General features: G+C 38.6%; 1 protein-coding gene across 1 annotated transcript in view; it reads left to right on the forward strand.

Moving 5' to 3' along the window:
* Window positions 1-2,605: 2,605 nt before the first annotated feature.
* LOC127430583 (whirlin-like) overlaps window positions 2,606-12,372 on the forward strand; it is a 136,743-nt gene continuing 126,976 nt past the window's right edge. Inside the window, exon 1 of the mRNA XM_051680448.1 lies at window positions 2,606-3,340. Within this exon, the coding sequence (XP_051536408.1) occupies window positions 2,606-3,340 (735 nt within the window). The remainder of the gene's footprint in view (window positions 3,341-12,372) is intronic.

Below are 12,372 nucleotides of genomic sequence, written 5' to 3' on the forward strand. Positions count from 1 at the left end.
TGTACCTGTGGATGTATTTTAAGGCCTACCTTTAAACTCAGTGCCTCTTTGCTTGACATCATGAGAAAATCAAAAGAAATCAGTCAAGACCTCAGAAAAAAAATTGTGGACCTCCACAAGTCTGGTTGATTATTGTAAGCAATTTCCAAACGTCTAAAGGTACCACATTCATCTATACAAACAATAGTACACAGGTATAAACACCATGGGACCACACAGCCATCATACCACTCAGGAAGGAGACACATTCTGTCTCCTACAGATGAACGTAGTTTGGTGCGAAAAGTGCAAATCAATCTCAGAACAACAGCAAAGGACCTTGTGAAGATGCTGGAGGAAACAGGTAAACATGTATCTATATCCACAGTAAAAACAAGTCCTATATCGACATAACCTGAAAGACTGCTCAGCAAGGAAGAAGCCACTGCTCCAAAACCGCCATAAAATAAGTCAGACTACAGTTTGCAAGTGCACATGGGGATAAAGATCTTACTTTTTGGAGAAACTTCCTCTGGTTTAATGAAACAAAAATGTAACTGTTTGGCCATAATGACCATTGTTATGTTTGGAGGAAAAAGGGTGTGGCTTGCAAGCTGAAGAACACCATCCCAACTGTGAAGCATAGGGTTGTGGGGGTGCTTTGCTGCAGGAGGGACTGGTGCACTTCACAAAATAGATGGCATCATGAGGAAGGAAAATTATGTGGATATATTGAAGCAACATCTCAAGACATCAGCCAGGAAGTAAAAGCTCGGTCGCAAATGGTTCTCCCAAATGGACAATGACCCCAAGCATACCTCCAAATTTGTGGCAAAATGGCTTAAGGACAATAGTCAAGGTTTTGGAGGCCTTTGGAGGCCTACAAACCTAACTCAGTTACACCAGTTCTTTCTGGAGGAATGGGACAAAATTCCAGCAACTTATTGTGAGAAGCTTGTGGAAGGCTACCCAAAATGTTTGACCTTAAATGCAATGCTACCAGATAATAAATTGTATGTAACTTCTGACCCACTGGGAATGTGATGAAAGAAATAAAAGCTTAAATAAATCATTCTCTCACTATTATTCTGACATTTCACATTCTTAAAATAAAGTAGTGATCCTAACTGACCTAAGACAGGGAATGTTTTCTACGATTAAATGTCAGGAATTGTGAAAAACTGAGTTTAAATGTATTTGGCTAAGGTGGATGTAAACTTCTGACTTCAACTTGTATTTCATTATTTTAACTATAATAGAGGCTCTAATTATTATTGTATTATGGTTTATTTTAACATTGTGTAAGAGTGTTATAACTAAAATTTCCTTCTCTATTTCATTTCCCACTACAGAATAGGCTATGTTTTTATTCATTTTGTTTCTTTCATTTGTATTTTGTATTTTTTAACTTGAAATCCTGCATCTCTAATAAAAAACTTTGAAGAAAAAAAAAAAACAAAAAAAAGAAGAAGAAGAAGCAAAAGAACATGTAGCAAGTTTTGGGGCACAACAATGTCATACAATGTAAATATTGGATGGTAATTAGAAGGATGCACATTTCTTGAGCTTCTAAAACTGGTGCAGCTTTGATATTATTCTTAAAATCCCCTCACAAGGTTAAAGTTTGTCACTGATTTTGTAAATCCTCTTTGTAAAAAAGCTGTCAATATGTTTATCCTCTCCTGAATTCATGATTGCTTTGAAGAACTCCAAAAATAAGCAGCTGGGTATTTACGAGTCTTGCGCGTGCCCGCCCCACCCCACCCGTGTGTTGTTGGTTACTAAGCAACTTATGCGCGCCACATAAGCTGCGTCATTTCCTGTGTAGGGACACATTTTGAGAGCGCGTTCTGTCGATCACTAACGACAGCTGAGAGCTCCTTGCTGTATTACTTTATTTCTTTGTGCAGTTATGTAATGAATAACTTTGAGACATGTTGGATTTTCCGTCTTTGGAATACGCCAGAAACACTTTCGGAGGAACTAAACCGCGTTTCAACTTTCTGATCAATTCAGTTGTGCGAATTTGATCTTGCCAAAGGGAAAACAACTTTACGTTGTGTATCGTTTGGGTGCTATTACCTCGAAATGCGGGACGAGTGGATTAAAGTAGCACTTAAAACCGATTTTGCGCGTTAAAAACTATCAATGCGTTTGATTATGGTCGTTTTTAAGCATTTGATTTCTGGATAAAGATCTTGAATTCCGTCATAAGGGATCCACTGTTGGTGACGGAGATACTGGAGAAGCCGCACTGGCCACTTGACCCCTTTTTTTTTTTTTTTTTTTTTTTTTTTTTACGAAAACAAGACGCACAAGCTCCTGACAGGTGCACCAATTTTTGCTTTAGGACTTAATTGCCAGAAAAGATACGTGCGTAAACAGTGTGTTTATTAAAATTAAAAACATTTGGGCGTAATTGTATCCTGCCCTAAATTGATGTGCTTGTTTATAGGGCCACTGTGTTGCCACCTGTTTGGTTTGGTAATAATGACAACCATCAAGGAACTGCATTGCCATGCGCCGCGTCACAGTCTCCTATAGTCTCGGCACCAGTGGTACCGCAATGCTCGCCGTGCCTCTCCGCTTCAACGTGGCTCTGTGATCCAGGCAAACGGGCGAGAGGATGAGCACAGACCTGGAGCGCCTGTCGCTGAACTCCTCCTCGGGTAACTCCGTGGCGTCCAGTGTGCGCTCCTTGTCCGCCAACGTGAAGAAGCTGCACAACGCACTCAACCTGCTGCTCAGCGACTTCGAGAGAGAGCAGTTCATCCACTGCCTCAACGTGTACCACTCCAAGCGCAATGTCTACGATCTGGTCCAGACGCTCAAAGTCATACTCAACGTCCCGAGCAAGCGTCAGCTTCTGCCCATGTTGCGGCTGGTCATCCCGCGCTCGGATCAGCTGCTGTTCGATCAGTACACCTCAGAGGGGCTCTACTTAAAATCCGACACACTTACGCGAAATGGTGACCAGGACGGTGCCCATGAAGCTGCTAATTCGAGTCCGACGCACGGGGCTCATTTCTCGGGCCATTCCGCGTCTCAAGCCGCTCTGCGCGGGTCTCCTGACAACATCAGCACCAGCAGCGATGGGACAGCGACTCTTGTTTCTCTAATGGGTAGCAATTTCTTACCGGAGCCCCCAGGAGAGATCCGACAGGTGACCCTCAAGCGTCACAAAAGCAACGAGGGTTTGGGATTTAGCATCCGCGGAGGCTCTGAACATGGAGTTGGGATATATGTGTCACTGGTGGAACCGGGTTCACTGGCTGAAAAAGAGGGTTTGAGAATTGGAGATCAGATATTGAAAGTTAATGACAAAGTGTTCGACCGCTTAACGCACGCAGAGGCAGTTAAAGTAAGTTCAGCGTTATTTTATTTTAAGTGTGAAGTTACTTGTTTTATGAAGGCGTGATTAAACTTTGTTATTATTCTTATTAGTTTGTTTAATTAATCAATTTCTTATTAAATTAATTGTTTTATTTTATTTTTTGTCTTATGAAGATGTGATTAAATCTTTTTACTTTATTGTTGTTATTTGATTTTAAAAAAATCCTATTGTTGAATGATTTTTTTTGTGTGTTGTAGCCTATGTGTGAGGTTGTCTTATGATTGTGTAATTAATTACATATTTAACTTTAATTTTAAAAATATTTTTTTCACTTTATTATTATTATCACACCTTCATACGACAAGTTACCGCACACATACAGCACAAAAAAATAACATAAATGATTAATTAATTTTAAAACATCATGTAATAGACCTAATAATCAATTTATTATTATTATTATTATTATTATTATTATTATTAATTAAAATAATTTTTTATTGAGTTATAGAGCTTTATGTGGGGTTACTTGTCTTAAGGTATTAATAAAAATATAGTACAAATGTTATTTTATTATTTTTTAAAATATATTTATTTATTTAGCTTTTGTTGTTGGTATCATAGTAGGCCTACAGAACCGGGTTTTCTGTCTTTCCTTGCTTTCCTTTTGTGAGAAAATCATTCACCATACACCTGACCACAGATCACAAAATTGTATTTAGATCACCGGATTCTTCGCTGTCATTTGACCACAGAGGAACCGAAGATAGACCGTGCTCCTTCTCCTTCATTGATTATTAATGCGGAATAAGTAGCTGAAACTGTCCCTAGAAGTACCGAGTAATAAATGCTCACTTTTATTGAGATGAGTTAGCCAGGGACGTCTGTACAAATGCCGATTTTATTGACCAGTGTGTGTAGACTCGCTTTAGTTAAACGATTGCGGTTTCATGAGGAGATTTCTATGCGTGCTCAATTTTCCATTGCGGGAAGAATTCCTCCAAGTTTTTCTGACCTAGTTTTCTTTCTGAAGAAAAGCTAACTTTGCCTAACCTTATGGTAGTACAATTATCATAACTGAAAGAAAAAAGTAGCCTCAGATGTACTATTATAAAGATAAAGGGAGCTGTCCGTGGTGCTGAAATCAGCTATTCACTATGGAGGGCCTACTGTGTTATTCACTATGGAGGGCCTTCTGTGTTATGCATTCTCTCCAAAAGTCTTTACCAAGAATCATGCCAGCAGCTTTTGTAAGTTGTGGTAAAGCCAAAAAGTTCACATATACTACCATCATCCTTGTAGGTCCATCCCAGAGACTGAAAAATCGAATGTATCCAACATTGATGAAACTTTAGAAAAGAAGGTAAAAATTAAAGCATACATGTTGAAATAAATCATGAATAGCTTGGTTGTTATTGACTATTTACATGCTAATAGTCACTAAAATACAGTATATAACATGGAAGCAGCTGAAAGTGGTGATAATAAGCTCAGAAAATACATACATTTGGAGATGTATTGGCGGATAACTAAAAACTACTCTGTTCCATTGACACTGGCCCATCACTGTCTCATTGGTAATTGTTTGAAGCTGTTGCAAGGAAGGCGCTGACTCTTCTGAATTCCCTTGTTTGCTCATATCTCTATAGCTGCATGTGTGCCAAGAGATAATTAACATCAACAGTTTGCCGCTTTTCTGTATTATTGTTTCCCTCCGTCACCTGGGGAAAACTGGCACTGTGAGCAGCAAGGTATAAATTCCCGCCACCCTGCAGTTTTTAAACAGAAGCTGGCAGAGGGGTGGAGACTGCTTTCTCCCAGTTAATTATATTGATCTACATGAGTAAATGGACGGGCCTCCACCCCAGGCTGATAATGACCTTCCTTTTGTCTTGATGCTCTTCTTCATAATATACGTAATGCAGACATAGATAAAAAGGTAGAAGATGTGCCAGCACAAAGAGGAAGGAGGTATACTTTTGTGTCTGTCTGTTATGTGGTGCTTTTGCTGTTGGTACTGAATGCAGATAAATTTAGCACTGTATACATTCTGTCAGCATCTCCCTGAATGCTGAAGCAGGCAGAGATTTATATCTAGTTTTGCTTTACAGAAGGATTGACATCTGTTTCAGGGACATTACGAAATTCCTACAGGCTCCTCTGACATTTGTGATGTGTAAATGTCCCTTGAACATCATCTGTTTTGTTCTCTTTTGTCGTCTTGTGTTATTTAGGTGTTTCTTTATATTTTAGAAATAAGCACCAATGTAATAAACTTTTCTACGTCAGTTGTGACAGCTTTATGTGCTCCAACAGATGCAAGTAAAATGTAACAGTAAAATGCTTGAGCAAAACTGTTGGCAAAACTCATGGTGAAAGTAAAGACAATATAGGCTACATACTGACTGCAAAAGAAACAAAAACAAATGCATGATGTGACACAATCACAACCAATCAGAACTATTAGATGCTTAATATGCAGTTGTGTGAAGTAGCATTTTGGACCAATAAGATTTCATAGTGGGTGGGGCAGACATAGAAAGACAGTGATTGAAAAGGTTCTGTCAGCCATCATTTGTTTCAGTCACAGCTTGGTAGGACGGAAAATCAGTTTACATGGAAGAGATAGCTTTTATTGATTGTTGCATTGTCATTTTGCGCCTGGTTAGGACACACTGTAAGACTGAAAACATTCCAGTCACGGTATTTTTATTTAATATTTCAATTTTTACTATAATATAAATATAACAATTCTTGACTAAGATGAATTGCTATCCACCATTCAGTCGTTCTGTCACATGATGTACTTGGCTTATGGTGAGAGGGCAAAGGAAGAATCAATCCAGCAGGATGTTGACAGTTGGGCTGACATAATTATTTTTGCTCTGTCTTTGCTTCATTTTCTTCTTTTCTTTCATGAAGTTTTTCTACTTGTTTGCTTGTCTAGATAGCTGTGTAGTGGGCTGACTGTCTGTCTCTCTCTGGTTTTCATCTTTACAGTTGGTGTTGAGATGAGGATAGATTGTGCGTACATGCTATAGGCGACCCGTGTGCATTATCTTTGCGGGCTGTATTGAATACATGTGATGCCCTTTGGCGTTTCGTGATTGGTTAGCTTATCTGCATGGTCCCAAAACTCTGCTCTGCTTACAGGGCTACACTGATAAATGGCAATGCTTTTAGGAATTTCCTCATCTGCTGCTTCAAGCATGACTGCACAGAAGACACTATGGCTCTGTTCCAAATCCTGGTTAGGCAAATGTAGCTGCATAACCTCATAAGTGACTGATTTGGAATGCTCTGTAGACTTAAGAGAGTGGTATGATGCCTTTAAGTGCTTCCTACATAGGCAGCTTACTAGGTTTTGGAATAGAGCATGTCCCCTCTTCTCCTTTTCCCTTCATCTTTCCTTCCTTTCATCACCATCATTTGCCATGCAGAGCACCTTTTAGATATTGTTGGGGCAATTGAATTTTAATGCTGTTGTGTTTCTCATGCAGACAGACTGTCAGACAGAACCACAGGCCATTTATTTGACAGATCGCTGTGGTCCTTTGGCTCAAACTTAGAGGAGGTTAAATCCCTCTTGCCTTTTTTGTTCTGACACCGAGAGATGATTGAAACAGAAGTGTTTACCAGCTAAAGCAAGCAAAATGAAGTCAAATGCTGCTTTGCTATCACAGCTCGAGCCAGGAGACAATATTCATCACTAGGTCATGTCTCTAATATACGTGTCCACGGAAGTGAGCAAAGCTAAGCGGGCATTTTCGATTCATTCCATGGGAGTTTAACACCCCTCTGCTAATTGTCTCAGGGGAGGAAATTAGTTTTTGATTTGAGTTTACATGATCTCTTGTTCATTACATGAGCTTAGGGCAGATCACTGACTGTCTGCTGTATTCTTCATCTTGATTTAGCATCACTATAAAACAGAGAACATACACTGCCTTACTCTGACAGACCTCATCAATTTAAGGTAGGGCAGGATTGATGCTCGGCCATTACACCCCTGTTGGGTACCTGTTGATATATGGCTGATGGTGGATAATTGGTCCATATTTCGATGACTTCAGGACCTCCCTGTTTTAGCACCTGATCTGTTGAAAACTGATAAATCATGCTGAGGTAACTGCAGTTTAATGGTTATAAGGATTTGGGTTTGCTGTCACAATGGTTGTAGGTATGATCCCTGGCAAGGGGTAACCCGATGTTTGGACACATTTGAAAGACACTTTAAACTTCTTACAATGCATTTAAGGTATGTATTTTATCAATGTGTGTGTTCTCTGAGAGTTTCCTTGCCATTGCTAGCACCATACTCTACAGCAGGGGTGTTCAACCTCTTCTCTGTAACACCTTATTATAACTTTCTTTAAGAACATTATAATTTCTACATTATAGAATTTCTACATTATAGGCTGTACAGAATATTAGTTATAAAGTTAGAAATGATTTAATGTTAGAAATGTCATGAACATGTAAGAAAATTCATTTTTATATATCTTCTCCATTGAGTACCTTCAGGGTCAAGTAAGGTATTTCACAACCCAAGTTTGCGTCAAGTGTATCCAATACAGCCACTACAGTATTCTTACTAAATGGGGTTAAGAAGGAAATTCACTGTATATGGTCCGTTTCTCAAGAGCGCCAGACAGCAAAGAGCTTCCATGAGCAGGCAAACCTCTGAATGGATCAATACCAGTAGAGCTTCTATGCACAAATTTATCAATTGATTTTGACTGCACGGACTTGACATTTGTCCAACTCTTACATTTATATATATATGTTTTTTTTCAGAAAGTGAAAAGTTGCAGAAATTCTGACAACTCTGTTTGGCTGCACTTGTCGCACAGTGCAGTGAAAATCATAGTTATTCACCTGCCAAAAATACTTTTCAGAAATATGTGTGTATTATTATTGTTATTATTATTATTATTATTATTATTGCTTTGAAAGAACTACACTTTCAGTATATTTCAAGATGAATGAATCTCTCACTCTCTTTTTCTTTTTGGCTCTCTTTTTCTCTCTCACACACTCGCACACATGTACACAACACATTGAATTATTCTATAAAGGCAAAGAGAGATGCCTTGACTTGTCATGCCAGTCTCTCTTCTACATTGCAGAAAAGTCGGTAGGAAAGTGAAGAATAACAGAAATAGTGCTTGACTGTTATTTATTTATTTATTTTTTTCAGAGAGAAAATCCTCGACAAACAACCACACCAGAAAAAGTTCAATTCTGTTGAATTAGATAATCATTTTCTCTTGAATAAATTTTTTTTAAACTCTAGCTTGACAGGACTTAAAAGATCACAAGACAGCCTGTAAAATCAAACAAGAGTGTTGCTAGATTTGGATGGGCCCTTGTGCTAAAAAACATTGGGGCCCGTTTGCCTTACAGTATAGTTATGGAACTTTGATATATCTGTATACCATGTTATGAATAAATACCATATGCAAATACCATGGTATTTACCTGGTAGTCCAATGTACTTCAAAGAATACCATGGAATTACCATGGTACATTTCCAAACAAACAAACAAACATGGTAAGACTATGATACTTTTGTGTATATTTTTTTATTTATTAACTGGACCATACTCTGTTTGCAACTAACCTCTGTTCCCAAGTGACATATTCCTATGTTTTGTGCATTTGCATGCAATATAATTAGCATTTTTGTGCAGTACATGCAATAGGCGTTTGTAGCTATTAATAACCCTCTGTACTACGTTTTTGACTTTCCTGTTCTCTCCTGAGACCGAAAGACCCAAGCATGTAATATAATACAGTTCAGCCTGACCCTTCCCCCATCTCCCAAACCCAACATCCCTTTGTCTTCCTAGGACCCAGACCATCTGTTGCATGGGCTTTTGTATGTGCAGTATGGCTGGCCACCTCTAGTCTTAGGGAGACAGAATGGATGAAGTGGTGAAATTCGGTGTGTCTTTAATGAGGCAGTGCAGTATTGCTGATATGCATGCTCTTTGCCACTGGCCTGTCTCCTGGCACTGGCCTATGATTGGCTGACACCTCTGTCATGGACTCCTGCTGGTAAATAATTGAACAAGCTCCACCTTGTATCAACACATTCAACTATTGTCATGCAGAGAGGGAGAGAGGAAAAGAGAATAGTGTGAGATGTAGATATTTTAACATAGCTAACTGTCTGTTAGAGGAATGCAACTTGGTTGGCATCAAAAACCTGTGCAATCAAAAAAGTTTGTATCAAAAACCTATGCAGACAAAAAAGTGTGTATACGGAAGACTGGGTCTAGTTGTCACATGGGGAAGTTGCTACATGATGGGTTCTATCTCTGTGACTAAGCTTTTAAGTCAAAAGCCCAGTTACACAAATGTTTGTTTTCTCTAACAGTGTTTTCGTATGTTAGGGTGATTCTCAAAAACTTGTCAAGAAAATGTCCTGGTCCTATTTGACTCCAAAGAAAGAAAGAAAGAGAGAAAAAGAGAAAGAAAGAGAGAAATTATATTTTAGAATATAGAAAATATATAGAATGTATTTTTCTATTTGCTTATAGAAAATGAAGACAATTTTAGAGCCATTACGATTTTTTACATTGTGACATTATCCCCCCCTCCCCCATTCTCATTAAAAAATAATTCTCATTAATTTATATAATAATTATATATATATATATATATAAAAAAAAATTCTCATTGGGGTAATCAGAATATTATTTAAATTGTAAAATATTGATACATCACAATTTGTCCTAAAAAACGATGTCACAATTCAAAAAATAGTTTTAAATGATTTTATATATACATTGGCAGGCCAAAATTTGGAATAATGTACAGATTTTGCTCTTATTGAAAGAAATTGGTACTTCTATTCACCAAAGTGGCATTCAACTGATCACAATGTATAGTCAGGACATTAATTACATGAAAAATTACTATTACAATTTGAAAAAACTGTTCAGAACTTCTTAAATTACTTCAAAGAGTTCTCATCAAAAAATCCTCCACTGCAGCAATGACAGCTTTGCAGATCCTTGGCATTCTAGCTGTCAGTTTGTCCAGATACTCAGGTGACATTTCACCCCACGCTTCCTGTAGCACTTGCCATAGATGTGGCTGTCTGGTCGGGCACTTCTCACGCATCTTACAGTCTAGCTGATCCCACAAAATCTCAAGGGGGTTAAGATCCATAACACTCTTTTCCAATTATCTGTTGTCCAATGTCTGTTTCTTTGCCCACTCTAACCTTTTCTTTTTGTTTTTCTGTTTCAAAAGTGGCTTTTTCTTTGCAATTCTTCCCATAAGGCGTGCACCCCTGAGTCTTCTCTTTACTGTTGTACATGAAACTGGTGTTGAGTGGGTAGAATTCAATGAAGCTGCCAGCTGAGGACATGTGAGGCATCTATTTCTCAAACTAGAGACTCTGATGTACTTATTCTCTTGTCTAGTTGTACATCTGGCCTTCCACATCTCTTTCTGTCCTTGTTAGAGCCAGTTGTCCTTTGTCTTTGAAGACTGTAGTGTACACCTTTGTATGAAATCTTTAGTTTTTTGGCAATTTCAAACATTGTATAGCCTTCATTCCTCAAAACAATGATTGACTGATGAGTTTCTAGAGAAAGCTGTTTCTTTTTTTGCCATTTTTGATCTAATATTGACCTTAAGACATGCCAGTCTATTGCATACTGTGGCAACTCAAAAACAAACACAAAGACAATGTTAAGCTTCATTTAACGAACCAAATACCTTTCAGCAGTGTTTGATATAATGGCAAGTGAATTTCTAGTACCAAATTAGCAATTTAATATGATTACTTAATGATAAGGTGTTGGAGTGATGGCTGCTGGAAATGGGGCCTGTCTATTATTAAAAATTACTTTTTTCAAATAGTGATGATGCTGTTACATCAGTAATGTCCTGACTATATGTCACTTTGGTGAATTAAAGTACCAATTTCCTTCGGAAACAGCAAAATCTGTACATTATTCCAAACCTTTGGCTGCCAGTGTATATAAAATCATAATAATCTAAGTACTGACAACATTTCACCCAAAATTTCACCCAAATTCCAAATAAAAATATTGTCATTTAGTGCATTTATTTGTAGAAAATGACAACTGGTCAAAATAACAAAAAAGATGTTTTCAGACCTCGAATAATGCAAAGAAAACAAGTTCATATTCATTTTTAAACAGCACAATACTAATGTTTTAACTTAGGATGAGTTTAGAAATCAATATTTGGTGGAATAACCCTGATTTTCAATCACAGCTTTAATGCGTCTTGGCATGCTCTCTACCAGTCTTTCACATTGCATTTTTGTGACTTATGCCACTCCTGGCGCAAAAATTCAAGCAGCTCGGCTTTGTTTGATGGCTTGTGGCCATCAATCTTCGATTGATCACATTCCAGAGGTTTTCAGTGGGGTTCAGGTCTGGGGATTGGGCTGGCCATGACAGGGTCTTGATCCATTGGTCCTCCATCCACACCTTGACACCTTGAAGACGAATCTGCCCGATTCCAGCCTTGCTGAAGCACCCCCAGATCATCACCGATCCTCCACCAAATGTCACTGTGGGTGCGAGACACTGTGGCTTGAAGGCCTCTCCAGGTCTCCGTCTAACCATTAGATGACCAGGTGGAGGATCAGTGATGATCTGGGGATGCTTCAACAAGGCTGGAATGGGGCAGATTCGTCTTTGTGAAGGACGCATGAATTAAGCACATACTAGGTTATCCTGGAACAAAACTTGCTTCCTTCTGCTGACAATGTTCCCCAACTCTGAGGATTGTTTTTTCCAACAGGACAAGGCTCCATGCCACACAGCCAGGTCAGCCAAGGTGTGGATGGAGGACCACCAGATCAAGAACCTGTAATGGCCAGCCCAATCTCCAGACCTGAACACCATTGAAAACCTCTGTAATGTGATCAAGAGGAAGATGGATGGCCACAAGCCATCAAACAAAGCCGAGCTGCTTGTATTTTTTGCCAGGAGTGGCATAAAGTCACTCAACAGCAATGTGAAAGACTGGTAGAGTGCATGTCAAGACGCATGAAAGCTGTGATTGAA

Source organism: Myxocyprinus asiaticus, chromosome 40 (assembly GCF_019703515.2).
Source record: "Myxocyprinus asiaticus isolate MX2 ecotype Aquarium Trade chromosome 40, UBuf_Myxa_2, whole genome shotgun sequence".
Lineage (NCBI taxonomy): Eukaryota > Metazoa > Chordata > Actinopteri > Cypriniformes > Catostomidae > Myxocyprinus > Myxocyprinus asiaticus.